Raw genomic sequence first — 27,264 nt, 5'->3', positions numbered from 1 at the left:
ATGTCTACATTAATAATACAATAAAATTTGATACGAATATCCCACATTTCTGCCACACCACCATGTTGCAGTTAGTGTTGCTACAGTGAATCCATGATAAATGATGGCAGTTTGTAGACTGAAAAGCCTTCTGTATCATTGCACAAAGTGTATCTTCTGTTCAGTGCTGTTTCATGTGGCATTAAGCTAGTTGAAATCACAGAGTTATTTGTGTTTGTCGCAGAATTCAATAATTTCACACTGAATCTCACAGTGCTTTTGTATTTTAAAATGTAGTGTTTTCATTGTTAGATTTTTTTCATCGTCCTTGTTCTCTGACTTATTCAGGCCTGCAATCCCAAATATCCCGACTATGACAAAACAGGTTCCATCTGCATTAGCGAGCGCATCAACGACACGCTGACTCGTTACCGATGGCTCATCAGTGCCCCCAGTGGTCCGGATGGTGTCACCAGCCCCATGAGAGAGGCAGACTTTGATACCTTCTTTACTTCCTCCAAGATGATCACCCTAGACTCCATTTACTTCCAAGCGGGTTCTAGAGTGCAGTGCGCGGCCCGCGCCGTGAATTCCAATGGGGATGAGGGGTTGGAGCTGAGCAGCCCCATTGTGTCTATTAGCATGGAGGAAGGTGAGCCTGAAACCATCACATTAAGTCGAATCATATAAAAATGCTTTGCTTTGTATAGCGGCACCAAAGAACATTATGCTTTCCCTGAGCTGCTGGTTATAATATGCTATTTGCAAGGTGGAATTAGACTGTCAGTAGGTGGTAATATGCTTGAAGTAATGTTTCATGTCTTTGATGTTCCTGGGCAGGGATGTGCCAGCCACGTAAATTGGGCACAGTAGGTGCTGAGCCCTTTTCTGCCAAACTACGTTACACCGGCGCTGAAGACCCTGAATATGCCAATCTCGTCAAGCTTACTGTCACCATGCCCCACATAGACGGTGAGAGAATTATTTCCCCTCTGGCTGCCAGGTTGTTTGCTTAGTTCAGCCCCTCTGAGAGAAACCCCTCTTACATATCCCCTTGGGAAAAAAGCTGGCATTCTTGTTGGATTTATGCATTATTTGCTGTCAAAACTAAATATTACAGCTCTCTTCAAAAGCCTAAATCAAAGTCTGAGTGATGCATAAACATGAAGTGTCATGTCACACATTTGCCAACAACATTTTCCATCAAAATATCATGTTTGTCTTCCATCAAAATGATTGCTGGGAAGAAAATAATAAAAAGGGGCGAAGTATTTTAAAGTATTTTGGGAAAAAGTTTCACGTCAGAAATCTAGGCCATTTAAAATAAGTATGGTTGCATTTATTTTACCTTCCTAAGCTGCTTTTAACTGCACTTTTCTATACTTTTCCAACAATACTGAGATTTACAGGCAAAATGTGCAATTTAACGATTATCTTAGATAAAAATGTATCTAAAAAAAAAAAAAAGATCTGTCATCTAGGAGTGGGCGATATGACCAAAATCTTACAGACATTATGAGTAATTTTATTTCACGGTAACAATATATATCAAAATATAGTTACTTTTTCTTTAAATAAGGTCTTTATGATATCAAAATTGTTGATAAATAACACTATAAAAGAGCCCATATGACTCATACACCATATTCTTAAAGGAGAAGTCCACTTCCAGAACAACAATTTACAAATAATTTACTCACCCCTTGTCATCCAAGATGTTCATGTCTTTCTGTCTCCAGTCGTAAAGAAATTGTTTTTTGAGGAAAGCATTTCAGGATTTTACTGCATATAATGGACTTTATTGGTACCCCGAATTTAAACTTCCAAAATGTAGTTTAAAAGCAGCTTCAAAGGGCTCTAAACGATCTCAGCCGAGGAAGAAGGGTCTAATCTAGTGAAACGATCTGTCTTTTTTTTTTTTTTTAAATAAAAATTTGTATACGTTTTAAGCACAAAAGCTTGTGTAGCACAGGCTCTGGGATGCGCGTCCACGACGCTACGAATTAGTGATGGGTCGTTCTTGAACGACTCATTCATTTTGAACGAATCTTTAATGTGACTCACGTAGAATGAGTCGTCTTGGGGTGTGATTGTGTATTGGAATTAGTTCACCTGTTTCAAGTCTTCGGGTTTTTCAAGTCATTCGTTCATCTTATGGGGCTGTCACGTGATGCTGTTTTTGCTAAAATGAACGAAATTAACAAAATGTCTCAAAAAGATTTGTTCATTTTGCTGAACGAGACTCAAAGGTCCAAGTCGGTAAAATGATCTGAACTTCCCACTATGAATCACGTCTAATTTCATCTTCTGTGTACTCTGGCTCAAAAAGGTAGAGTATGTCGAAAAACTCCATGTTATTTTCTCCTACAACTTCAGAATCGTCCGACATCGTTGTACCTTTTTGTTTGTAAACAGTGTTTGACTTACCTGCACTTTCTTAGTCTTTGCGCGTTGGCTTTGTAAACACTGGGTCTGTAGTTCCGCCTATGTCCACGTGACCTTCCGACGTGATTCAATAGTCTGTGAACGCGCATCCCAGAGCCTGTGCTACACGAGCTTTTGTGCTTTAAAGAAGTAAACAAATTTTTATTTTCCGAAAAAAATGACTGATAGTTTCGCTAGATAAGACCCTTCTTCCTCAGCTGGGATCATTTAGAGCCCTTTGAAGCTGCATTTAAACTACATTTTGGAAGTTCAAATTCGGGGCACCAATGAAGTCCATTATATGGAGAAAAATCCTGAAATGTTTTCCTCAAAAAACATAATTTCTTCACGACTGAAGACAGAAAGACATGAACATCTTGGATGACAAGGATGCCATAGAAGAACCATTTTTGGATCCACAAAGAACCATAAAGAACCATCTCTTTCTTGCCTTTTTATAATCTGAAGAACCTTTCGCAACAAAAAACATATTGTGAAACAGAAAGATTCTTCAGATGTTAAAGGTTCTTTACGGAATCATTTAGACAAAAAAGGTTCTTCCATGGCATCGCGAAGCACCTTTATTTTTAAGAGTGAAGAGGCATATAGTTTTTCCCAAATGACTTTTAAATCTTTAAATATTGTCAGGGAATGCTTTTAAACTTCATAATATTCAGATTTTTCTTCTTCAGATTCATATTTCAGTGCTGCAGCCTATTATTACTACTATGACACATTGTTTTTTACCAAGTCGTTCCATGCATGTGAGTTTAGTTCATTAACTGTCATGTTTTTTCTATGTGGTGTGCTCCAGGCATGCTCCCTGTGGTCTCCACTCGTGCACTGTCCAATTTCGAGCTGACTCTGAGCCCCGATGGCACTCGTGTGGGAAACCACAGGTGCTCCAATCTGCTGGACTTTAATGAGGTGTCCACACGCCATGGCTTTCTAACCAAGGCCACTCGGAATATAGAGAGTGTCGGGGAGACTCTGCCGTATCAGTACAGCCCCGTTCTCAGAGGCCAGAGCACTCTACGCTTCTACAGGAACCTGAACTTGGAGGCCTGTCTGTGGGAGTTCGTGAGTTATTATGACATGTCTGAGCTGCTCACAGACTGCGGGGGAACGATTGGAACAGATGGGCAGGTGAGACGTCGCTGCTGTTTTTAGAGTCCTCTGAATCCTAATGATTAGCGGTTCATAAATTGCAACTGTTCTTGTCTTAGAGCTAAAAAGAACGCACATAAAAGAGATTCTGATGCCTCATTTATCTCTTCACTCCTGTAGACATATCTACACCACTATAGTTTTAGCCAGATTATAGAGAAACTCCATTAAGTTGAGTTCACATTGTAAAAGTTGCGCAAATTGGATTTTTCCCCTGACATTTTGTTCACAAGTTTAGGGTTCAGTTTATATTAAGTAGTCAACAAGGATGCATTTAATTACAGTAAAACATTTATAATGTTACAAAAGGTTTTCATTTTAAATAAATGATTTTGTTTTGATTATTTAAAAAATCCTGGGGGGGGTAGTTTGAATGACTTATGAATTTGAGCACCAAGATTTATTTGTGTACAAAAAATAAATAAATAAATAAATACAATAAAATAAAAAAAGAAAAATCATAATAAAAAATCTTTATAATTTTAAAGGATATTTATTAGTGGTAATTATGTGTTAATTTAACATTTATTAATTTTAAAATCAAAAGCTGAGTTTGTTAACATTAGTTAATACATTTTTTTTTATTTGATAACACTTTCTATGAAGCCCACATTTATAATACATTATAAGGGTATTCTTAATGAATGTATAATGCATTATATAAAAAAAAAACCTTATAATATGTGACCGTGGATCACAAAACCAGTCGTGTTTTTCAAAATTTTTATCTGAAAGCTGAATAAATAAGCTTTCCATATATGTATGGTTTGTTATGATATGACAATATTTGGTCGAGATACAACTATTTGAAAACCTGGAATCTGAGAGTGCAAAAAAATCAAAATATTGAGAAAAGTTGTCCAAATAAAGTTCCTAACAATGTATATTACTAATCAAAAATTAAGTTTTCATATGTTTACAGGAGGAATGTTACAAAATATCTTCATGGAACATAATCTTTACTTAATTTCCTAATGAAATTAGGAAAAGAAAATCAAATAAAAGAAAAATCAATAATTTTGACCCATACAATGTATTTTTGGCTATTGCTACAAATATACCCCAGTGACTCAAGACTGGTTTTGTGGTCCAGGGTCACATATGTTATACCATCTTATAAATACTCATCAGAACAGTTTTAATGTATTATAATATCTACTTATAGCTTAAGAGTATGATGATTTCTAACACTCAGTGAACATGTTGCATTCACTTAAGTTACAATGGATTATATTTCTCCTAGTTATAATGTATAAGTCTCATATCTTGCCATCTTTCGTATGCTACTTTAATTAAAGCAATCAATGACCACTTTTTTTTTCTCAAACAGCCATAAGATCAGATTTGAACTTTTGAACTGCTTTCAACTATTTTTACTGTAATATCGGTTTGATTATTTTGATGGTACCCTTTAGTCACCTGTTGATTAGTAACTGCAACTATGTTAACTAACAGTCATAGTCAGTCATAGTATTAGTAGTATGTCTGCTAAATATGTGCTAACACTTTATTTTGATGGTTCCCCAAAAGACAAAGTATAAGTAACTTTGCAAGTACATCAACATTCTACTTACCCTAACCTTAACATAAGCCTACTAATACTAGTTGCTTATAGTCGAATATAGTCAGTAAAGTAAGGGGAGCATCAAAATAAAATGTAACCTAACATATAAACATTGCAATTTTTCAGTTGAAATTATTAACTAGCTCACATAAAAATTAATATTAGCCTCACAGGGAACACTCAAATAACACTCCACACCTAACCACTTAAAAGATGTAGTAAAATACTGTGCAGATCTTAAATAAACAATGTCAAGGTATATAGCCCATTATAAATGTAAAATAAGATTTGGTGTAAGATTTGGAAAAGATATGGTGCTTAATGCGTAAGCATTATAATAATTGTTATAATTATTTATAAGATAATATAACATATTTTTTTTATATAATGCATTATGCATTCATTGTAATGCCTTAAGAATACCCTTATAATGTATTATAAATATGGACTTCATAGAAAGTTTTACCAATTTTTTGTTTGTTTCTTTTCTTAAAGAAATTATTATAGTAATTATTTAACAAGGATACATTTAAGTGACAGTAAAGATGTAATGTGTAATGTCACAAAATTGTTCCATTCTAAATAAATGCTTTTCTTGTGATTATTCAAAGAAAAAAATATTAGGCAGCACAACTATTTTAAAACATTGATTAATAAGAAGAAAACATTCAGTGCAAATCAGCATATTAAAATGATTTCTGAAGGCTTATGTGACACTGAAGACTGGAGTAATGATGCTGAAAATACAACTTTCAATCACAGGAATAAATTACTTTTTAAAATATATTCAAATTGAAAAAGAGTTATTTTACATTAATTTTATTTCACAATATTACAATTTGTCCTGTATTTTTGATCACGTTTGTACTGTTTTTTTTTTAACGTTAGTGTATTTGAAAATAAATCTGATGCATATCATAACTTAATCTAACTTAATCTTGATTTTTGTCAATTCTGACTTGATTCATTTTTTTTTTTTATTAAATCTAACGCAGCATTTGACAGATAACTACATGCTTGCCATAAAAAATAGGAACTACGCTATATTAAATATTACGTAGAATGGTGCAAAATTAATCAGTTAATTTAAAATAAATTAAAAGCTATTATGAAATCTGTATAATACAAAATTAAGAAGCAAAACATGCCAGATTTAAAAAAGGACATCTGATTTAAGCAGAAATTAAGAATGTGGTGTGGATTTAGCCCAAGATTTCCTTTACTAGCTTCATTGTATGTCTTGGTATCAGTCATTTGCTATTCTATAGACCATGTAAAAGAGTGGGAACTAGGATGTTTAAACACAACATCCAAGTTAAACACATCTCCATGAACACACGTCTCCTTAGGCTGGTTTCTTCTGTTGGGCATTTTCTTTGTTTTCATCTATTATTATGCACAGCACTTAGTGACAGCCATAGCTCTCCTTGGGTTTTATTTCTGCCACACTCCTCATTGTTCTCAATAGAAGAGGAGATTGACTTCACCGTAACCCGTTGAGCTTTTGTATTCATTAATTTCATTCCAGAATTTGAGGTCTTGCTTAAATGCACCCCCCCCTCCACCCCCTCCTAATCTAGTGTCTAAATGTCTGAATGATCTATGTTATTACAAAATAAGCCTTAAAGTCTGCAATAGCTCCGTAAAACGAGACATGAATTCAAAACACTTCATCTAAAGGACGTGCGCGGATCCTGCTGAGGATATTGAACGGAGCCGGTTGAATATGAAAAGCCTGGATCTTCGTCTCCCTCAGGATGGGAATTTGACAATGTTCGTGGGGATTTTTCTCGTCTTGATTAAACCCCGTCCAGCAGGTGTTCAGACCGGCCTCATTACTGAGGAGCACATTTTTATAGCCTGGTATTTTGATTATAATTGACTATGTAAATTAGCAAATGTTTCATTCAATCAAAACAGATTATGCTTTGAGACAGCTAATCTTTGCCTCTGACAAAACGCATCCTGGCTTATTGATGAACTTTACTTTGTCTAACAGGCAGCACTGATTAATAGCAACCTCTAGTGGAGAATTGGCCTCTTTTTTTATCTTAAAAAGTTTTTTTTGCAGTCTTTAATATATCATTTGAATGTGTTTTTGAAAGGTGCTGAACCTGGTGCAGTCATATGTGACTCTGCGAGTTCCTCTCCACGTCTCATACGTGTTTCATTCCCCTGTGGGAACAGGAGGCTGGCAACACTTCGACCTGCATTCTGAACTGCGGCTCACCTTTGTGTATGACACTGCCATCTTGTGGAGGGATGGTGTCGGCAGCCCTCCGCAGGCAGAACTGCAAGGCAAGTGAATTTGAGCACAAATATATTTATTATGTGTTTAAAGGGAAGATCAGATGCAAAATTCACTATTACATGGTGTTTGGATAGAAGTGTGTCTTAGCAGTGTGGACACAACCACCCTACAATGATTAAAATCCATTCACAGTCGTCCACTTCCAAAACAATTCACAAATAATTTACTCACCCCCTTGTCATCCAAGATGTTCGTGTCTTTCTGTCTGTAAGAAATTATGGTTTTTGAGGAAAACATTTCAGGATTTTTCTCCATGTAATGGACTTCATTGGTGCCCCGATTTTGAACTTCCAAAATGTAGTTTAAACACAGCTTCAAAGGGCTCTAAACGATCCCAGCCAAGGAAGAAGGGTCTTATCTAGCAAAACGGAAAATAAAAATTTGTATACTTTTTAAGCACAAAAACTTGTGAAGCATATCCTAATTTTTAGGAGTACTGATGTTAAATTGGCCAGAACTTCTCCATTTTTGCATTCTGATTTTCTTCTCTGTAATAAATGTTTAAAAAGTTAAATCAGGGCAATTTTGCACCTATTCGGTATGAATCTTAAATTGTATTTTCAATATGTTTGTGCTATTTATGTGTGTCATTTTTATTTTCAATTGGGCTGTTATAGAATTGAGAAGGGATACGGGAGAACATTCACATATTCTTGGGATACAGATACAATTACAGAACTAGTTCAGGATTAGGAAATTATAACTTTAAGCAGGAAGTCATACAACATTTATAATAAAAAGATAATGACAGTGGACATGTTTTCACTGCAGGAGCTTTATATCCAACCAGCATGAGGATTAATGAGCAGGGGAGGCTTGTGGTGAATTTCCGCACAGAAGCTCGCTTCAGAGGCTTGTTTGTAGCAGCACATCATGGTAAGTTTTGGCACTTTAATTTTATCCATTCTTATTAATTATACTAGTATTAACTATATTAATATTAATAAATAAATCCACATTTTTCTTACGGAAGCAAAGATGAATTACAACAAGCTTTTGTTTTCTTTCCAACAGCGAATTTGAGGGTTCAGAAGGCTGCAGGTAAAATCTAAATATGTCTCTCTTCTTAATTGTTATATACAGTTGAGGTCAAAAGTTTACATACACCTTGCAGAATCTGCAAAATGTTAATTATTTTACCAAAATAAAAGGTTTAATACAAAATGCATGTTATTTTTATTTAGTACTGACCTGAATAAGATATTTTACATAAAAGACGTTTCCATATAATCCACAAGAGAAAATAATGGTTACATTTATAAAAATGACCCTGTTCAAAAGTTTACATGCGCTTGATTCTTAATACTGTGTTGTTACCTGAATGATCCACAGCTGTGTTTTTTGTTTAGTGATGAGTTCACGAGTCTCTTATTTGTCCTGAACAGTTAAACTGCCTGCTGTTCTTCAGAAAAAGTCCCACAAATTCTTTGGATTTTCAGCATTTTTTGTGTATTTGAACGCTTTGCAACAATGACTGTATGACTTTCAGATCAATCTTTTCACTCATATGCAACTATTACAGAAGGTTCAAATGCTCATTGATGCTTCAGAAAGAGAAACAATACATTAAAAGCCAGGGGTGAAAACTTTTTGAGTTTGATAATCAGGGTAAATTTAACTTATTTTGTCTTCTGGGGAACATGTAACTATCTTCTGTAGCGTATAAAGGGCAGTACTAAATGAAAAAAAAAAAAAAAGATATTTAGGCAAAATAAGAAAAATGTACACATCATCATTTTGTTCAAAAGTTTACACTCCTGGCTCCTAATGCATCGTTTTTCCTTCTGGAGCATCAGTGAGCATTTGAACCTTCTATAATAGTTGCTTATGAGTCCCTAAGTTGTCCTCAGTGTGAAAAGATGGATCTCAAAATCATACAGTCATTGCTGAAAACAAAAATGCTGAAAAACCAAAGAATTTGTGGGACCCGAAGGATTTTCTGAAGAGCAGCAGGCAGTTTAACTGTTCAGGACAAACAAGGGACTCATGAACAACTATAACTAAACAAAAAAACTCAGCTGTGGATCATTCAGGTAACAACACAGTATTAAGAATTAAGTGTATGTAAACTTTTTATAAAATTAACTTCTAAAATTATTTTCTCTTGTGGACTATATGTAAATGTCTTTTATGTCAAATATCTTATACAAATATTTTATAACATTTTGTATGATCCCTCTTATTTTGGTAAAATAATTAACATTTTGCAGATTCAACTAGGTGTATGTAAACTTTTGACATCAACTGTAGAACACATGCCTTGATTGATTAAATTAATTTGCTGTCTTGCTATCTTCCCGATTGTCCAGCATCCTCTGTGAAGTCCATAGTATTGAGTGCAGACCACCCAGGCTTGACCTTTAACCTTACTCTGGTTAGGACTGAGCCGACCTACAGCCAGCCTGTCCAGCAGTGGATGTTCATTTCAGACTTTGCTGTAAGTTGATCTCTCTTTCCCCACTTTGTGGTTTTAAGAACATTTCTGTTTACTTTTTGTGATAAACATTAAATAAAAAGCAAAATCATTTGAGAAAACTAACCTATATGATGCCTGTGTGTCCGTGACTTGAAGGTTCGTGATTATTCAGGCACATACACATTGAAACTGATTCCCTGTACAGCAGCGCTGAATGTGGAGTACACCGTTCCTCCGGTCTGCAACCCTAGAGAGCCGGTTACTTTTGATCTTGATATCCGCTTCCAGCAGGTAAACTATAAAATATTCTGTCAATAAAGTAGAAGTGAAATAAATTTTTAAATTTAAGTTAACTTTTCATTTCAGATGTTCATTCTGCTTGTTGTTTGTAATAGAATTTGTAATAGAAAAAGTGCATTAAATTGGAAAAATGCAAACAGATTCCATAATATAAAATAGAATATACTGTTGTATATTTTTATAACTAAAGGGATAGTTCACCCAAAAATGAAAGTTGCTTGTTTATCAAAATGCAATATGTATTTGTGATATACTTTATCAGTTAAACCGGAAGCTCTTCTAAAGAAGTATTATTGTCTTTACTTTCTGTAGGTGAGTGACCCTGTCGCGGTGGAGTTCAGTCTGAACACACAAATGTTCCTGTTATCTAAGAAGGCATTGTGGTTGTCTGATGGATCTATGGGTTTCGGTCAGGAGAGTGATGCAGCTTTCTCTGAGGGTACGTCTAACTGGAACAGCTGAATATAAGCAACCACCTACCAACACAAAACCAAACAGAACACCTTAGAAATCACGTACAGTTGAAGTCAAAAGTTTACATACTCCTTGCAGAATCTGCAAAATGTTATTAAGTACTGACCTGAATAAGATATTTCACATAAATGAACCCTTTTCCAACAATGACTGTGTGATTTTTGAGATGCACCTATTACAGAAGGTTCAAATGCTCACTGATGCTCCAGAAGGAAAAATAATTTATTAAGAGATGGGGGTGAAAACTTTTGAACAGAATGAAGATGTGTACATTTTTCTTATTTTGCCTAAATATTGTTTTTTTCATTTGGTACTGCCCTTCAGATGCTAGAGAAGATACTTGCATGTTCCCCAGAAGACAAAATAAGTTAAATTTACCCGGATCTTTAAATTCCAAAAGTATTCACCCCCAGCTCTTAATGCATCGTGTTTCCCTTTTGAAGCATCAGTGAGTATTTGAACCTTCTGTAAGAGCTGCATATGAGTCCCTCAGTTGTTATTTAGTTAGAGTATAATTTTTAGAACTGCCATTTTTGTGATTTATGTTTCCTGTTCTGTGTAGATGCTGACACTGTGCTTGTTCTCTTCAAGGTGACACAATCTATGGACGGGTGATGGTGGACCCAGTGCAGAACTTGGGTGACTCTTTCTACTGTAACATTGAGAAGGTGTATCTGTGCACCGGCGCTGATGGATACGTTCCTAAATATAACCCCGCCAAGTCTGAGTTTGGGTGCCTTGCAGATTCTCCATCTCTGCTGTACCGATTCAAAATTATTGTGAGTATATTGTTATTGTTAACTAAATCTAACTGAACTAATTGTTAAAGGGATAGTTAACCCAAAAATGAAAATTCTGTCATTAATTATTCACCCTCATGTTATTCCAAACCCATAAGACCTGATATTTTTGATAAAATCCGAGAGCTTTCTGACCCTACATAGACAGCAACACAACTGATGTACAAAGCCCTGGAATGGTAGAAAGGACATCGTTAAAATAGTCCATGTGGCATCAGTGGTTCATTCGTGGTTTAGTCGTGTTTTCATTTTTGGGTGAACTATTCCTTTAAGACATGTTTCTAAAAATTTTCTGTAACATTTGTCTAAAAAAAGTCCCCTGACTCCACCTTGCCTCTAGGACAAAGCCCAGCCAGAGACTCAGGCCAAGAGTTTTGGGGACGTGGGTTTCAAGGCCCTGCTGGCTGTAGATGACCCCACTGCCCTCTCTCTGGTGAAGCAGCCAGGATCTGATGGCTTCAGGCTGGACTCTACTCCTCTTTTCCAGGTCTAATCTTTTTGATGGTTTAGTGGGCACGGTATGACTACATACAGTGGTGTACTGCAAGTCTGTGACATCCTGTACTGGATTTCTATCAAAGTCAGCCTTCCTCAAATCCACTATTATCTTCTTGTCTCTAGGTGGCAGTAGGGAGGGAGTGGTTCATTCACACCATCTACACTGTACGTTCAAAAGACAACGCCAAGCGTGGCATTGGCAAGCGGAGTGTAGAGTACCACTCAATAACATCAGGTGACCTTGTACCCGCGGACGCCAGAGGACGCTATAGACGGTCCAACAGAGACGTCCCGATACTGGCGGAGGAGATCGGACCTGAAAATAACCGAGGAACGAATATCATGCACATCGCTCTGGACCGCAGCCGTCGGCGTGCTGCGTCTGGGGAGGAGCTGTTCGCGGACGGACTGTCTCCACGGGAGCTCAGTGGACGAGGTGCGGAAGAGGACGCAGTGACGGTGGCAGGAGTCATCGTGGGACTGCTTCTCACTGTCCTCGTGGTAATAGTGTTGGCACTGATGGTTCGCTCAAGGCGGACGCCTGCGAAAAAGGCCCCAAGAGTCTCGCCCAGCCTCCAGCCTGTTATAGTTAGAAGTAGCCTTGATAATGGTGACAGCTCTGAGGTCTGAAGGACTAATGGACTACTTGGAGACTCTACTGTTCTCCTTTCTCATACATTGGATCAATTTGTTTTGTTGAGTTTGTTTTGAACAAGTGCCTCTGACAGGTTTTATCTTACGACCCAGTTCATCACCAGCCCAAAGAAATCATTTTAAGTGATGTTTTATGTTGTAACTCTAAATTTTTGCTTGTCCAATAATGGATTGTTGAGGTTTACCCAGTGTTCAGAGTTTTCAGGGGGTCCATATATTGCCCTACCCACTTTTTTGGAAGTGGGCTAAAAGGTGTAAAAATAAATAAATAAATAAATAATAATAATAAAATAAAGGAAGGAAAATTAAAATAAACTACACATGAATTCATTTTATTCTTTTATGGCAGTGTATGTATTAACAGCAACAATATCTCATTTGGTTCCATTTTAGTTCCAATAAATTCCAAAATTCCAAAAATGGTGGTTTGGTTTATTTAAGTAATATAACAAACAAATAAATCAATAAATAATTGAAATAGATTGCCAACAACAACAATAATAATACTTCGAGGCTGGTGTCTTTTTCAAGAAAGAAAGAGTATTATTATTATTATTATTATTATTGTTGTTGTTGTTGTTGTTCTCCCTGAACCTTTAGTTAGTTGTGAATACAATTTTTTTTAATTAATTTATTTTTTTACATTTTAGTTCCATTAAATTCCAAAATTCCAAAAAACTTTTTTTAATCTCACAAAGAAAATAATAATAATTATAATTATTATTATTACTACTAATACTACTATTATTAGTAATGTTGTTTTTGTTTTTCCCAAACCTTTAATTAGTTGTAAAAAAAAAATTGTAATTGAGTTCCACACAATCACACAAAGAAAATAATAATAATACAAAGAATAAGATAAAGAATAATAGTGGTAATAGTAATAATAAAAGTAATAATAACAATAAAATAAAAAGGACCACCCATTAGAAAAAAAAACCTAAGAGGAAATAATAATAATAACAATAATAATTTTTTGAAACAGACAGAATGAAAGATATATAATTATTATTATTATGATATTATTTCATTTAGGAAATAATAAATACTAATGCTAATAATAATAATAATAATAATAATAGTAACAACAACAACAATAATAATAATAATAACAATGACAATAATAATAATAATAATAATAATAATAATAATTATAATTATTATTATTATTATTATACAATTTTGAAGTTTGGTGTCTTTTTCAAGAAACAATTATTATTTTTATTATTATTGCTGTTGTTACTGTTTTTTACCAACCTTTAATAGTTGTGAATACAATTTTTTTAATAGCACATTTCATATAAAGTGGTAATTCAAAGTGTATTAATGTGTATCTTTAAAAAAAAGGTCTAAACATTTCTGGGCCCATCACTTTCAACACTGGGTATCACCATATGCGTAATATAGATGAGAGAAAGATGAGATCATTTAGAAAGATGATAAGGAAAAAAATTCTGAAAGGAAAAGTATGTTTAAGTAATTTCTTATGGGTCATGTGGTGCATTCAAATGAACTGATCATGACACTGACACTGGTATTGTGTGTTTCACCTTTATTTATGTCAAGTGTTAAATATTTGCTTGTATTACAGTATTGCCTACTGTATTTTGAGATATGTGATGTCTTTGGAGAATATGACTTTTCCTCAATTGCTCAGTGTGTTTTACAGATATGCTGGTCTTTAACAGCAAGTGCCAAGCTTTTAATTGAGAAATGCTGAATATGCATTTCATATCACACTGTCAAGTAGCTGTTGTCACAAAGTTTACATTAAGTCTGTCAAATTTCACCTCGTTGCTGCTGTTATAATTTAAGTGTTAGTATTCATGAGAGCCGCATGTATTAAACCTTGCCGTCTTATCTCACCGAGTGTCGTTTTAAAATAAGGGAAAAACTGTGACACAGGAAATCCCTCAGATTTCCAAATTTGTGTTTGTCAAAGTTTTTTGTTTTGTTGTTTTCCAGACCAGATTCACTTTTATCCTGTAAGCTTCACTGACACTGGCGTATCAACTATCACATTTTGTTGTCGTCATTGTCATTAAACACATCAAAATGTTTATGCATCCATAAAAAAACCCAGCATCCTATTGTCAAATCCAGTTCACTCCTGACACATATATTCCTCATCAGGCTGATAATATTTAAGAAGAAATGTGCTATGCAATAAAATCAGTGGATTGTTTCCGTATTCACAGAGGATTGTGAGGTTAACAAACATGAGCACGACATTTTGGGCACAATGAAATACTCTTTATGTTTGAAATGGTATTTATGGTGTGTTTTTTGTACATGGTTCACTGCTAAATATTTACAATGCTAAATGCATTTTTATGTACTGGGCCTTGAAGCACAAAATAAACTAAGTCTTAAGACTTGAAATCTTTGAACGTCTTATAATGGTGCTGACAATTTGTTCTGTTCAGTTGTAATTCATTCATAGTTATGAATCTCTTTTAATTGTTTTTAGTGCAGAAATTTAAAAATTAAATAAAATGAAATTACAAGCCGAATCATAACTGCAACAAACTATGTCCTTCACAGGCTTGGTGCCGAAGGTCAGAGGTGTCTGGCTGTTGTCATAACATCTCTGATGGCGTTGGACAGTTTGTTTGCATTAGCCCACCAAGATCCACTCAAAATGTAGCAAACCTTTGTTCTTTACCCACCTGCCATAAAACTGGGCCCTGGAATATGCTGTTCAAGACAATAAACATAATAAGGTGCATTTCCATTACTCTTCAAGATGCGCAAATTGAAAATGCGCCTAATCAAACCGCGTCAATTTCGCAAGAACTCCCATATATTGCAAAAAAGTTTTTACTCTCGCATGAGTTGGTTTTACAGGCAATTCGAAAAAGGAATATTTTGCAAAACTGCAATGGAAACGGCTTTTTCGCATTTACAGGTCAAATGGCGTATGTAAAAAGTCATGTGATCGTTCTTCAATGTACTATAAACTCCAAGAAACACTTCATACGTAGTCGTTCTCAAGTATAAGGGGCTTTCCCTGATATTAAGGTGCTTAGACTATGCACGCTGCAAGCATCTGCTGCGCATAATGGCTCCGACACGGTCACCGGAGCTGATGTTATGTTTATACCGGCAGCGGCGCACACGTTTCTGAAGCGGCTCTCCGCGCTGCTTCTGTAAAGACACACGCATACGCCTCTTTTGATTAAACAAAGCCAAAATCCGTCCAAATCCCACCCAAATCCGTTGCCATGACTTATCGCCAGAGGAACAAATGATGTTTTAGCCGCATAATATCGGTTAATGGAAACGTTGTCATTTCGCAATACTTTTTTATCGCCATTTATAAAATATCGCCAAAGTTTTGCGCAAATCTGTAATGGAAACGCGCCTACAGAGGGTTCTCACGATGTGTCATCAATCGGCCATATTGGCTGCACAGAACATAAACAGGCATTGTTTACATTCTGTGCCACCAATATGGCTGATTGAACCAAACAGAACTTGCAAATTTTGATTATTGCTGCTGAAAATGGTCAATTATCATCATGTTTTGAGCTGTACTAATCAGTCAGACCAGGAAAAACATTTGGAATACTACAGAATGCCAAAAGTTATAACAAATATATAACTAAATAAAAAAAACATTGAGGAAAGAAACCATTTGTGGTTGAACCAGGATTTCCAGAGCAAGAATCTCGACAACATTCATGTTTGTTCTTATCATTTCCAGTCAGGTAAGTGAAATATTAGGCTAATATCTTTAATACTGTTGGTATGTATCTGTACCATCTATTAACTTTAGTTTGTTAAAATATTGTGCCCTTTCCTGTTTACTAAGTCCTTCTCTATATGATTTAGCAGCTCCTACACGTTTTTTCCAGTGGTTTAGACAGCACAAATTAGCAGAACAACGTTCTCAGTTGTACATTACCCTTGCAGTCCATGCTGTTGTTTACATCCGAGTATCTCCAATATGGCCGCGCATCCGGGTAACTGACCAAACTGCGTAAGTCACGTAAGAGTACATACGGCTTTTCAGTAGTGTTTGTATTGAATACAAAATATGAATACAACAATAGCAGTCAATTTACAACAAGGAAATCTCAAAACAGAAATCGCAATACAGGAAAAAATACAAATAAAAATTAAAAATTAGAAAAAAACAAATGAATAATATTTAATAAGGGTGAGATTCTTTGAAAACGAACTGTTCGACCGAACCGATTCGAGACCATAACGTAACCAATGAGGCTCACCACTAGCCCCCACGTGACGGGACCAGGAAGTGAGTCCAGAATGGGCTCTCTCTCTCTCTCTTCCGTCTAGAATCACTTCTGGCCCTGTAAAGCAGTTACACTGTTGTTTGGGGAAACATGGCCACTGCCGGAGATTCGAGAGGAGAGCTTCAGAAGGAATTAGTCTGTTCTATTTGCCTCGATTACTTCGACGACCCTGTCATTCTAAAATGCGGCCACAATTTCTGCCGCATGTGCATTTTGATGCACTGGGAGGAAAATGGAGGCGATGATGTGGGTTACCAGTGTCCGGAGTGCAGGATGGTGCGTGGTTTGTTTTGATAAACGTTGCTAGATTCTGGGTTGCTTAGTTACAGCTGCTTGAATGAACTTAACGGATTTCTATGCATTCGCGTCTAAATCATGCAGACTGACTTAAACCGGCGATGTAAATAACAACCGGACTTTACTGTGTTGATGATAATAGGTGTGATTTCTCCGACCTCGTTTATTGTATCATAACATACAAATCGCCGCATGAACATTTTGTCAGTACAGCACCGACGCTTTTCTGCGTCGTACATGCAACTTTGTCCTTTTTTTCAGGTGTTCGCCAAAATGAGTTTCACCAAGAACTACCTGGTTAAAAACTTAGTGGATAAACTGAGTGACTTCGACTATCTGAAGACGTGTAGGCCCTCTGCACCCGCAAAACCCGTGAAAATGGACGGGAAGTGTGAGCGACACCACGAGGAGCTCAAACTGTACTGCCACACAGACAGAAAGCCCATCTGCGTGGTGTGTCGGGAATCCAGAGCCCACAGGTGAGGATCCGAGACCTGAATATGTTTCTCATATTCACTCAGACACAGCGGATGTGTCTCAAAACCTACTGAGCTACCTTATTTTGGGGTTTGTGGTACCCCAGATGCTGTCTGTGTAGGCAGCTAAGTAAGTTTTGATGCTTTGACCTCTAAGTACTTCACTGTAGCATTTTAGATTAAAATAAGATGAAACATTAAGTATCATATGTCATTTTATTATTTTTCTAGACACCATGATGTTGCTCCTGTACCTGAGGTTGTTGAAGACATGAAGGTTTGTTTGACATTGCTTAGTTTTGTCTGTTGTGTAATTGATTTGAATTAGCTTTTCTGTCTCTGCCGCTCTTGTTTTGTCTGTTTTTCTCTCTTTTTGTCCTTGTTGTTATCTTGGTCTAAATGTCTGAACTTGCAGAAACCATTGATATACTTTGCTAACCTTGGGGCTGGAACAAGGAGTAACTATCTGTCACCATAGTGCTGTATGTACATGTGGCATTTAGCATTTGCGTTAAGTGTTTTTTTTTTCTTACCAGACAGCCTTTAAAATGTCTTTAGGTAACTCGTAGACGTTGTTTTGATTGTGGTGTTTGCAGTCTTTGTTTTGCAGTGAGGAATATTTTAGAACCGTTTAGTGTCCAGTGACTAGTGTTGTCTGGAACAAAGTGTGAGATTAACACCAAATGTGGGTACTTTTTTGCACCGTGGCGGGTATTTTTGCTCATCTGACAGCCGCTGAGGCCGATACACAAATGTGTGTGAAGAGTTCATGTTTTCATCATATTTGTTGTCTCATGTGAACATTAGAAATAAACTATGACCATTTGCAATTTTTTTTTTTTTTTTTTTTTTTTTTTTTTTTTGCTTAATCTCTTTATTGAACTTTTGTAATAATAAAAGGATAAAGATACAGGAGAATAGAAACATACCATTTGCAATTTTAAATAGCTTTCAATCTAAGGTGCATAGTGAACACAGAGCTCTGTATATTTATTTTTTTAAAAATAATATATTTTTAGTATATTCATATCACATTATTATAATAAATAATAAAATTATGTATTTATATATTTCATATTTTAATACTTATTAAAATTGTATATTGTATTAAAAAATGTATATATAATATTTATCTTTATAGTTATATAATTCCAAATATATTGGCTATTTTTTGTTGTTAACCTAAGTTAACAAAGGGCTCTGTATTCAAAATTTTTAAGTAAATAATACTTTTTTGTGTGATTATTTTTCAGTAAGTAATACATATGCAATGTACTTGTATTATTTTTAATAGACAGATAAATAGATAGAGAGATAGATAGATTGATATAGATATTGTAAATATCTGTATTGATATTGTAAGTAATATATTTTAATTATATATATTCAAATGTAAAAGTATTTCTAATAACTTTATTAGATATTAAATTATATTTCAAAAATTATATATAAATAGGTAGATTGTGGATCTAATGTAATGTAACAATTTTTAAATTACAAAATATAAAATATTTTTAATACTTATTTTTAAATTGTTGTCATGTATAAATGACATAATGACATAATTATAAATTATAAATATAAATAAATAAATAAATAAATAAATATATATATATATATACATACTTTTTTTTAAGTTGTATAATTCCAAACATTCCAAACATAATTGTTAAAATATTAAAAATATATAATATATATTTTAAATGTTATATTACATTATTAGATTTTGTTTTTACTTTTTATACACACAGATATATTGTAAATATGTTAAATATATTATTCAAATGTAAATGTAGTAAATGTTTTTTTTTAATTATTTATACATTTTATATATATATATATATATATAATAGTTGTATAATTCCAAATATTCTGGCTAATATTTGTTGTTAACCTAAGTTAACAAAGGTCTAAGAAAAACATTCTTCTGTATATTTATTTTTTTAATAAATACATATTTAATGGATTTATATTATACATTTTTTTTAAAATATTTTTAAAAAATATTAGATATATTTTAAATGTTTATATTACATTAAAATGTATTTTTCATTTATTAAATTATTAAATTTATTTTTATATGTATTTTCGTAGTTATATAATTCCAAATATATTGGCTAATGTTTGTTGTTAACCTAAATTAGGTTCCAAATTAAAACTCTGATGGGGAAATTAAGTGGAACGCTGTTTTATTATTTTATATATTTGAATTTTTAATATATTTGAAAACAAAAAAAAAAAAAAAAAAAGACTGGAAGCTTCCACATAAGTAGTGACTTCACACGCATGAATTATCTGTTCCTTTGGATTATTTTTATACTCCTTGTTCAGAGCCCAAAGTCAAACATGTTCAAATATTAAATGGAGTGTAAACAAACAGGTGAGTATCAGAATGTGTAGACTGAAAAGGAAAATCTTATTAGAAAATTCTAGTGAAGAAACACAATAAAATGTCACAGTCTAGTGTCTAGTCTCATTATGTAAACTGTTGACTTGCGCACTTAACTCTTTTAAGTCTTTGTTACATTGCAGCGCGGCTGCAATAATAAGGTCCATATATGTTAAGAAAATGCTCACCAGAACCATTGTACTTTGCATAATATTTGTGCTTTAATGCTCCAAGTTGAAAGATTTCTCTCTTATTTTAATATGCAGAGTGAGCTGAAGCTGAGACTTATCAAGCTGAACTGGCAGAAGTCCATGTGTGTGAGAGTAAAGAGCACAGACGAGCAGGCCAAAACTGATGTCAAGGTATGAAAGCTCACTTATTCCCACGCTGACTTTGCATACATACAAATGACTCAAAAATTGGTGGTTACATAAGCTGCAGTGGATTTATGATCCACGAGGAGGCCTTGATGCTGAATCTCAAACATCTATATCTCAACAGCTCAAAAAACAAGCCTTGAAGGAAAAGATTGAAGAAGATGTTGGTGCCCTGGTTCAGTTTTTGTTGGATGAGAAGGATGATCTGTTGGAAAGGTTGGAGGCCGAAGCAGAGGCCACTATCGGGCTAATCGATGCAAACCTGAAGCGTGTGGAAAGCGAAACAGCCAAAGTGGACAAAGCCATCACTGAAATTCAAAACCAACTGAGTGACAGCGCTAACTTCGAGGTGAACTTTATACTCCAAACACTGTTCAAAACAACTCATCTATTATAACATAAAATGTTTCTAATTACATTTATACAGTATATTTTTCTTTTTTCTTTTGGACATGACAAGGCATTAAAAATATTTCCACATTTTCTAAACTGATGTGAGTGCAAAAAATATGCAGAATGTATTTACATATCATGAATAATGAATTTCATTATTATAATGTGTTACAAATTTTATTAATACTTATAATATATAATCAAATGATAAAATGTGTTAAAGGGTTAGTTCACCCCAAAATGAAAATTCTGTCATTAATTACTCACCCTCATGTCGTTCTAAACCTGTAAAACCTGTAAAACCTGTTCATCTTGAGAACACAAATTAAGATATTTTTGATGAAATCCGAGAGCTTTCTAAACCTTCATAGACAGAAACGCAACTGACACATTCAAGGCCCAGAAAGGTAGTATGAACATCATTAAAATAATCCATGTGACATCAGTCAACAGAAGTCTGTTGTTTTGAATTTTCTCGTCGTTTTGTGCCGTTTTTGCCATTTCAGGCGTTGTCTCCTCCTAGAGATTTAAACCGATCAACACCAAATTTCATCAGTCTAATCCAGGGGTGCTCAACCCTGGTCCTGGAGATTGACTTTCCTGCAGAGTTCAGCTCCTATCCTAATCAAACACACCTGTCTATAATTATCAAGTGTTCCTTCAGATCCTAATTAGCTGGTTCAGGTGTGTTTGGTCAGGGTTGGAGCTGAACTCTGCAGGAAAGTCGATCTCCAGGACCAGGGTTGAGCACCCCTGGTCTAATCTAAAGCCCTTTGTGACTTTAAGTTGCAAAGATCTTGAGTTTTTGTTGAAGGGCGTGTCCATGGCGGTCTGACAAACTTCAATGTTTCGCCATGAAACAGGAAGTTGTTATAATTTAGGCATTATTTTTGATAAGAGTGCTGTCCTGAACACATGCCCATGCTTTTATTCAGTTATAGCCATAGCGCCACCTGCTGGCAACAGGAAGTGGCATGATTTATGCCCTAACGAACTCCTCATAGAGATTTAATAAAAGCAACACAATATTTGGTCAGTCTGATCAAAAGGCATTTGTAATGATAAATATCAAAGATCTTCATTTTCGTTGAAGGGCATGTCCGTGGCGGTTTGACGAAGTTGGATGTTTTCCCATGAGAATAGAAGTTGTTGTAAGCCATACAATGTCTGATTGCTCCAAACTTCACACGATTGATAAGAGTCCTGGCCTGAACTCATCTAAAGGCCAATATTCTGTTATAATCACAGCGCCACCTTCTGGTAACAGGAAATTACTTGTTTTACACCAACTTAAATATGCAGTGTCCAATCTGGACCAAACTTCACGTTTGGTAAGAGTCCTGGCCTGAACACATTTAAAGGCCAGTATTCTGTTATAATCTTAGCGCCGCCTGTTGGAGACAGGACATGTCATGTTTTACACCAACTCAAACATACTGTGTTCAAGCTGCACAAAATTTCATATGTTATGATAAAAGTCCTGGCCTGAAGACATCTACATGCCAATATTCAGTTATAGTCATAGCGCCACCAGCTGGCAGCAGGAAGTTTGGCACATATAAATGACTGACATATTACTCCTGTATTTATAATGCTCACCGTTTGCTGTTTTCCCAAAGCCACCGTGTGGTGATTAGCCCGTGTGTGAGGGCTCTCTCAACACTGCTTTCAGCTTTAATTATTGTTACAGTTGTCGTTTTTGGTGTGATTACATTATATATCATTGTGTCATATCTTGTAGCTGCTTTGTTTCTCATAATTGTGGCTTTGTAACTCTCAATTATTTATATTTTGCAGCGTGACACTATTATTATTTACATTTAACTTTTTTTTTTTTTTCCTTCCAGAGTATCAGTAATTCATACTTAAGGTATGTGAATCTATTATTTTAAATCAGTTAATTCATTGACTTGTTAGCTATATCCGCACTGTTAAAAATCAGTTTATTTTTAGAGTTTTTGTCTCATAATGTTTTTTTTTTTGTATTCCTTGTAGCCCCTGTCACGTAAACCTCAGCGTCCAGGCCTCTAACTCTCCTCCAGATTTCTCAGAGTTCACAGGCCCCTTTCAGCTCATCATGTGGAAGAAGATGATGCACGTGTTACACACAAGTAAGTACTACTGATGCATTGTTTGGAGAATTTTTGTGGGCAAAATCAAATAATTTCAGTAGAAATCCTTGAGTTTTGTTTGAGATTTCGTATCAGGTTTCGCATGCGAATTTGTCTCGCTGACAAACGGAAAGTAGCTTTATATGCACTATTGACGCATCAACTGATCTTTTTTGCCCAAGAAGTGTTGCCAAAATGTTGCTAATGTACCACGTTTTTACTCAATAGTGAGATATGTGGCACCTAGTTGTGTAATTTTTTAATATTTACGACAGTCATTTGTTGTGAGTTTTTATTTACTGTGCTAAACGGCTAACCAGATCTTTCCTGTTTTCCAGTGCCTCAGAATCTGACTCTGGATTTAGACACAGCTCACCCCTCGCTGGCCATCAGCGACTTTGACACTAAAGTGGAGGAGGGCCGCGTGCGCTCCCAGGAGCCCGACATGCCGCAGCGTTTCACCCGTTTCTTCGGGGTGCTTGCCACCGCGCAGTATTCCAGCGGGCAGCACTACTGGGAAGTGGACGTGCGGGACAAAGGAGTCTGGTATCTGGGTGTCACCACTGAATACAGCAATCGTAAAGGTTTTGTAAACCTTTCGCCCTCTGCAGGATACTGGAGTCTGTGTCTCCAAGACAGACTGTACGCCAACGAAGAAGACTCACGCGTGCCCGTGGCGGACTACTGGAACTCTCCTCGCGTCGGCGTCTTCCTAGATTACGACCGGGGCCACGTTACTTTCTTTGACGCGGTGACTATGAAACGCATCTATAACTTTGTGACGTACTTTGACGAGCCCGTCTCACCCTTCTTCAGCCCAGGGAAAAACGACCCGGGCAGCCGACTACAAATATGTCATTTCTACTGAAACCGAAGCGATGCAGTTCGCGACAAAGAAAATAAATAACAATAAATGCTCCTGTTTGTGTGTTTTAGTAAACATTTCAGGGCATTTTCCCTCCTGGAAGTAGGGAGGATGTTTGTTCTTAAGCTCTGCTGGGTTTTTTTGGATTCAGTTGATCTGAATTTAATAGTTGCGTAGAGCTTTGATACACCATAATCCGAAGGAGTGAATTGAATTTCTCTTGCTCTTGAATTATGATGTAGCCCCACTGAAATTCAGGTAGAGAGGCATTGCAGGTTTTTACGCAAATGTCGACTTTAGCTGCTTCGTGTTGTCTCATGTCTTAGACCTCAGTGTTGTCTTTTGTACATCAGTGTAGAGGTGAAAATAAGAATTGAATCAGGTCAAAAATGGATTAATGGTTTATAACAATATATCAGTTTTTTTAACTATGTATTCCATTAAAGCACATATTCGCTTAAATGTATTTTTCTTTGTTTTAAATTTATTTTAATTTTTTTTACATACAGGCACAGTTTTGTTTTTAAAGGATGCATTTGTTAGACATCTTACCCGTAATGTAATGAAAGTATTACATAAGGCTACTTGTTCATAATAGCTCAGACTGCAATAGGTGCTATGCAACTTTGAATATGACAAAGTAGATCAGATGTGCTGTGAGGAGCGTCCTTCTGTTCATTCAATTATGTAAAGATTAATTTTTATAAAGGAGTACATCCGGAAGCTGTGTGCCATTCATGTTACATCATTTTAATCAAATCTGTTATATTAAATATTTTAATCTCTTTTGTTTTAGCAGTAGTCTGATCTGTCTTACAGGCTGATGATGATAAAGGGAGATGCTGGGAATGTTCGGTTTTGTTTCCATTTGTACTGAAATGAGCACATTTGTGACATTTCGCCATCTTTTGACTGAGCTCTGATGGTCTGTTGTTCATTACAAATCTAGTTTATGTACTAGAATTACTGCGGCCATTTGTACAAAATGTCTTTTGAGTTGACAAAGGACCAAGAAAACACCTGAAGATGTTTTGTACATATGCTGTGAACATGAACATGCTCTCACAACACTTTGTGTTGCCCGGCTTTGAGCTAAGTTTCAATTTACATTTCTAGTACTTTAATAATCACTGTCAGTTTTTCATAAGAAATGAGTTCAACTTGAACACATTGACTCTTTGTAAAAGTATTTTTTTCCCTTTCAATCGCTGATGTAAGAGAACTGTTACATTATCTTTGAGCCTAACTGCTGGATGGCACCAGGAGTACATTTTACTTTTGTGTGACTTGTTAAAAACCACTGCAATATGTGTTAAATGTTTTTTTCTCTCTGCAGTAATAGTAATTTTAAAAATAAAATATTACAATTATTTTATTCTCAATATTTTGTATTTCATAGAATCAAAGTTCCATTTTTGAAAAAATTAAAAAAGTCTTTGGGCTGGGTAAAAATGTTGGTTTTAATCGATTCTTATTTTTTACCAAACGATATCAGTTCTCAAGTCCCAAGAATCGATTAATCAGGCCGGATTTCAGTTAATGAACATAACATTGTGAGGCACCTTCCATCCAATAAATCGCAATAAGCTTTGTGGTTTGATACTTTTGATGTGAAACTAAGTTTTGGGTTTCAAATTCTGTCAATTTTATTACAATATTAAAACAATAAATGCTGTTTTATAATGTGGATTGACAGATCGCTGTAGCGCCTCAGTTTTATTCGAAGCAGAAGTGAACAGATCGTCTCCTCCGCTTTAATACCAGGAACAAACAAACAGCAATAAACATCCAAAAGTATGTTAAATAAACAGTTCAACTTGCCGAAATTCGTATCCTGTCTCGTCAGCGTTTCAACAAAGCGAAGACAGTATAACCGCTTGTAAACAATGTCAGGCTAGTTAACATTTACCTCAGAAAAACAGCCTATTTGACATAAACTGGTTAGTCGGGTAGAACTGTAGCATTTTACTAAATATATGGGTCCGTGTATCTTTTGGTCATTTATTTTCTACTTAAAAAGAAATAGAGAAATAAAAAACGGTTTTTCGTTTTTGCGTTTTGTTTAAGAAAAGGAAAAACGAAAATTTAGCCGGATTTTTCGTATTTTTGTTCATGGGTAAATTTTAGATTATGCTTTAATATTTGTTTCGTGTATCATTCCTTCACTCATTTTTTTGATGTAATATTGAAAGTAGAAAATTCACAAAAATTGCCTCTTTTTCGTTTTTTTCCAATCCATGGAATAAGAAAATCATCTTAAAAATCATTTTTTGCACCTTTTGATGTCAAAATCGGAATGCAAATAATTTTTATAGAATACTGTCGCATACGTTTAAACGTACATAATATGGATAAATAACATTCACATATGCTGTTCATATGGGACGTATTGTATTAGCCCCACAGTTACAGCATGAAATATTATTTAACCCTGTTATTAACATTTTTACATAACATTTATTTTTTTATCCCACAATTCTGAGTTTATATCTCTTAATTCGGACTTTAGAACTCGATTTAACTCAAAAATAGTGAGTTTGTCCATTCTGAGGGGAAAAAAAGCATGAAGGGATATAAACATCCGAGGGAAAAGACGAGTTGTTTTTCCTTATCAGAATCGATATATAATCTCGGAATTGCAAGTATAAAGACAGAATTTTGAAATATAAAATCAAATTTACCTTTTTTTATTCTTTTACTCCATGGCTCTAGAGACTGCCACTCGACAACCGTCATTTTCTGTCATCAGATAGGCTCCGCCCACAAAAAAAAATCAAGTCTCTGTAACGGTTTGGCGTATAGACCAAACTTGGTGTGCGTTATAACAAACAATACTTGAGGCTATCTGCACAGTTTCGGAGCAGCGCCACCTCGTGCCACCAAATGAAAAAGAGATATTTTTGCTTATAAGTTCTGAATGGTTCAGCCAAAAATCAAAACTGGTTTCTTTAGATTCGGAGGAGCATGCCGAGTCAAACCATACCTAAATTTCCCATCCATTATTGTTATTATAAGAAACGTTTTCGTTTAACACATCAATAAATTTGCTGGAATCATGTCAAACTGCGTCTGAGGCTGTATCTCTGCAAAACTTAGACACCAAACTTTGTGTGTCATTGTCACCTCACACTGCACACCACATCAATTTTTCAGCGCCACCTATTGGCCAAGAGTGATAAATTCATTAACCATTAAAGGTCCACTGAAGAGCCTTGAAACACGCATCATTATTCTGTTGATGCTTAAGTCTGGAGTAGACTGTGCACGCAAATCCAAACTTACATTTTGATTTCATGGGGACTTGAAATTTCCAAAAATGCTAATAACTTTTGATTGCATTAGCCTTTTGTAATGGCTCTGTGCCTCTAAATATTCTTTGGGACATGCAGACAACATAAATACTAATTATGCCATATCAACCAAACTTTCTGTCCGCCAATTTAATTTACTTTGAAAACTTTTTCGTACTCCTCCTGGACTGTTGGTCTGATTTTTACCAAAATTGACTCA

General features: G+C 35.3%; 2 protein-coding genes across 2 annotated transcripts in view; both read left to right on the top strand.

Annotated features, from left to right (window-relative positions):
* The window catches only part of frem2a (FRAS1 related extracellular matrix 2a), an 84,033-nt gene extending 69,085 nt beyond the window's left edge, over positions 1–14,948 (top strand). Inside the window, exons 14-25 of the mRNA XM_051121722.1 lie at positions 328–631; positions 820–951; positions 3,218–3,549; positions 7,240–7,432; positions 8,217–8,321; positions 8,460–8,486; positions 9,755–9,882; positions 10,018–10,152; positions 10,474–10,600; positions 11,227–11,414; positions 11,776–11,922; positions 12,057–14,948. Coding sequence (XP_050977679.1) covers positions 328–631; positions 820–951; positions 3,218–3,549; positions 7,240–7,432; positions 8,217–8,321; positions 8,460–8,486; positions 9,755–9,882; positions 10,018–10,152; positions 10,474–10,600; positions 11,227–11,414; positions 11,776–11,922; positions 12,057–12,563 — 2,325 coding nt within the window. The 3' untranslated portion in view covers positions 12,564–14,948. The remainder of the gene's footprint in view (positions 1–327; positions 632–819; positions 952–3,217; positions 3,550–7,239; positions 7,433–8,216; positions 8,322–8,459; positions 8,487–9,754; positions 9,883–10,017; positions 10,153–10,473; positions 10,601–11,226; positions 11,415–11,775; positions 11,923–12,056) is intronic.
* Positions 14,949–16,857: 1,909 nt separating this feature from the next.
* Positions 16,858–25,124, top strand: trim47 (tripartite motif containing 47). Its single transcript, XM_051121826.1, has 8 exons — positions 16,858–17,122; positions 17,405–17,622; positions 17,851–17,896; positions 20,275–20,370; positions 20,510–20,734; positions 22,626–22,648; positions 22,774–22,889; positions 23,228–25,124. The coding sequence occupies exons 1-8, from the start codon at positions 16,937–16,939 to the stop codon at positions 23,755–23,757; spliced, it is 1,440 nt and encodes a 479-aa protein (XP_050977783.1). The 5' UTR covers positions 16,858–16,936; the 3' UTR covers positions 23,758–25,124.
* Positions 25,125–27,264: the final 2,140 nt, after the last annotated feature.

The sequence above is a fragment of the Labeo rohita genome, chromosome 10, assembly GCF_022985175.1.
Source record: "Labeo rohita strain BAU-BD-2019 chromosome 10, IGBB_LRoh.1.0, whole genome shotgun sequence".
Lineage (NCBI taxonomy): Eukaryota > Metazoa > Chordata > Actinopteri > Cypriniformes > Cyprinidae > Labeo > Labeo rohita.
Note: the sequence above shows the minus strand (reverse complement) of the source record. Positions and strands in the feature narration are given on the sequence as shown.

What these genes read in the sequence shown, in the direction of transcription:
- trim47 (XM_051121826.1), top strand. Translation starts at nt 16,937, where the DNA reads ATGGCCACTGCCGGAGATTCGAGAGGAGAGCTTCAGAAGGAATTAGTC. An exon ending in AGTGTCCGGAGTGCAGGATG is followed by an intron (nt 17,123 to 17,404) that starts GTGCGTGGTTTG and finishes CCTTTTTTTCAG; the next exon opens with GTGTTCGCCAAAATGAGTTT. An exon ending in ATCAGTAATTCATACTTAAG is followed by an intron (nt 22,649 to 22,773) that starts GTATGTGAATCT and finishes TATTCCTTGTAG; the next exon opens with CCCCTGTCACGTAAACCTCA.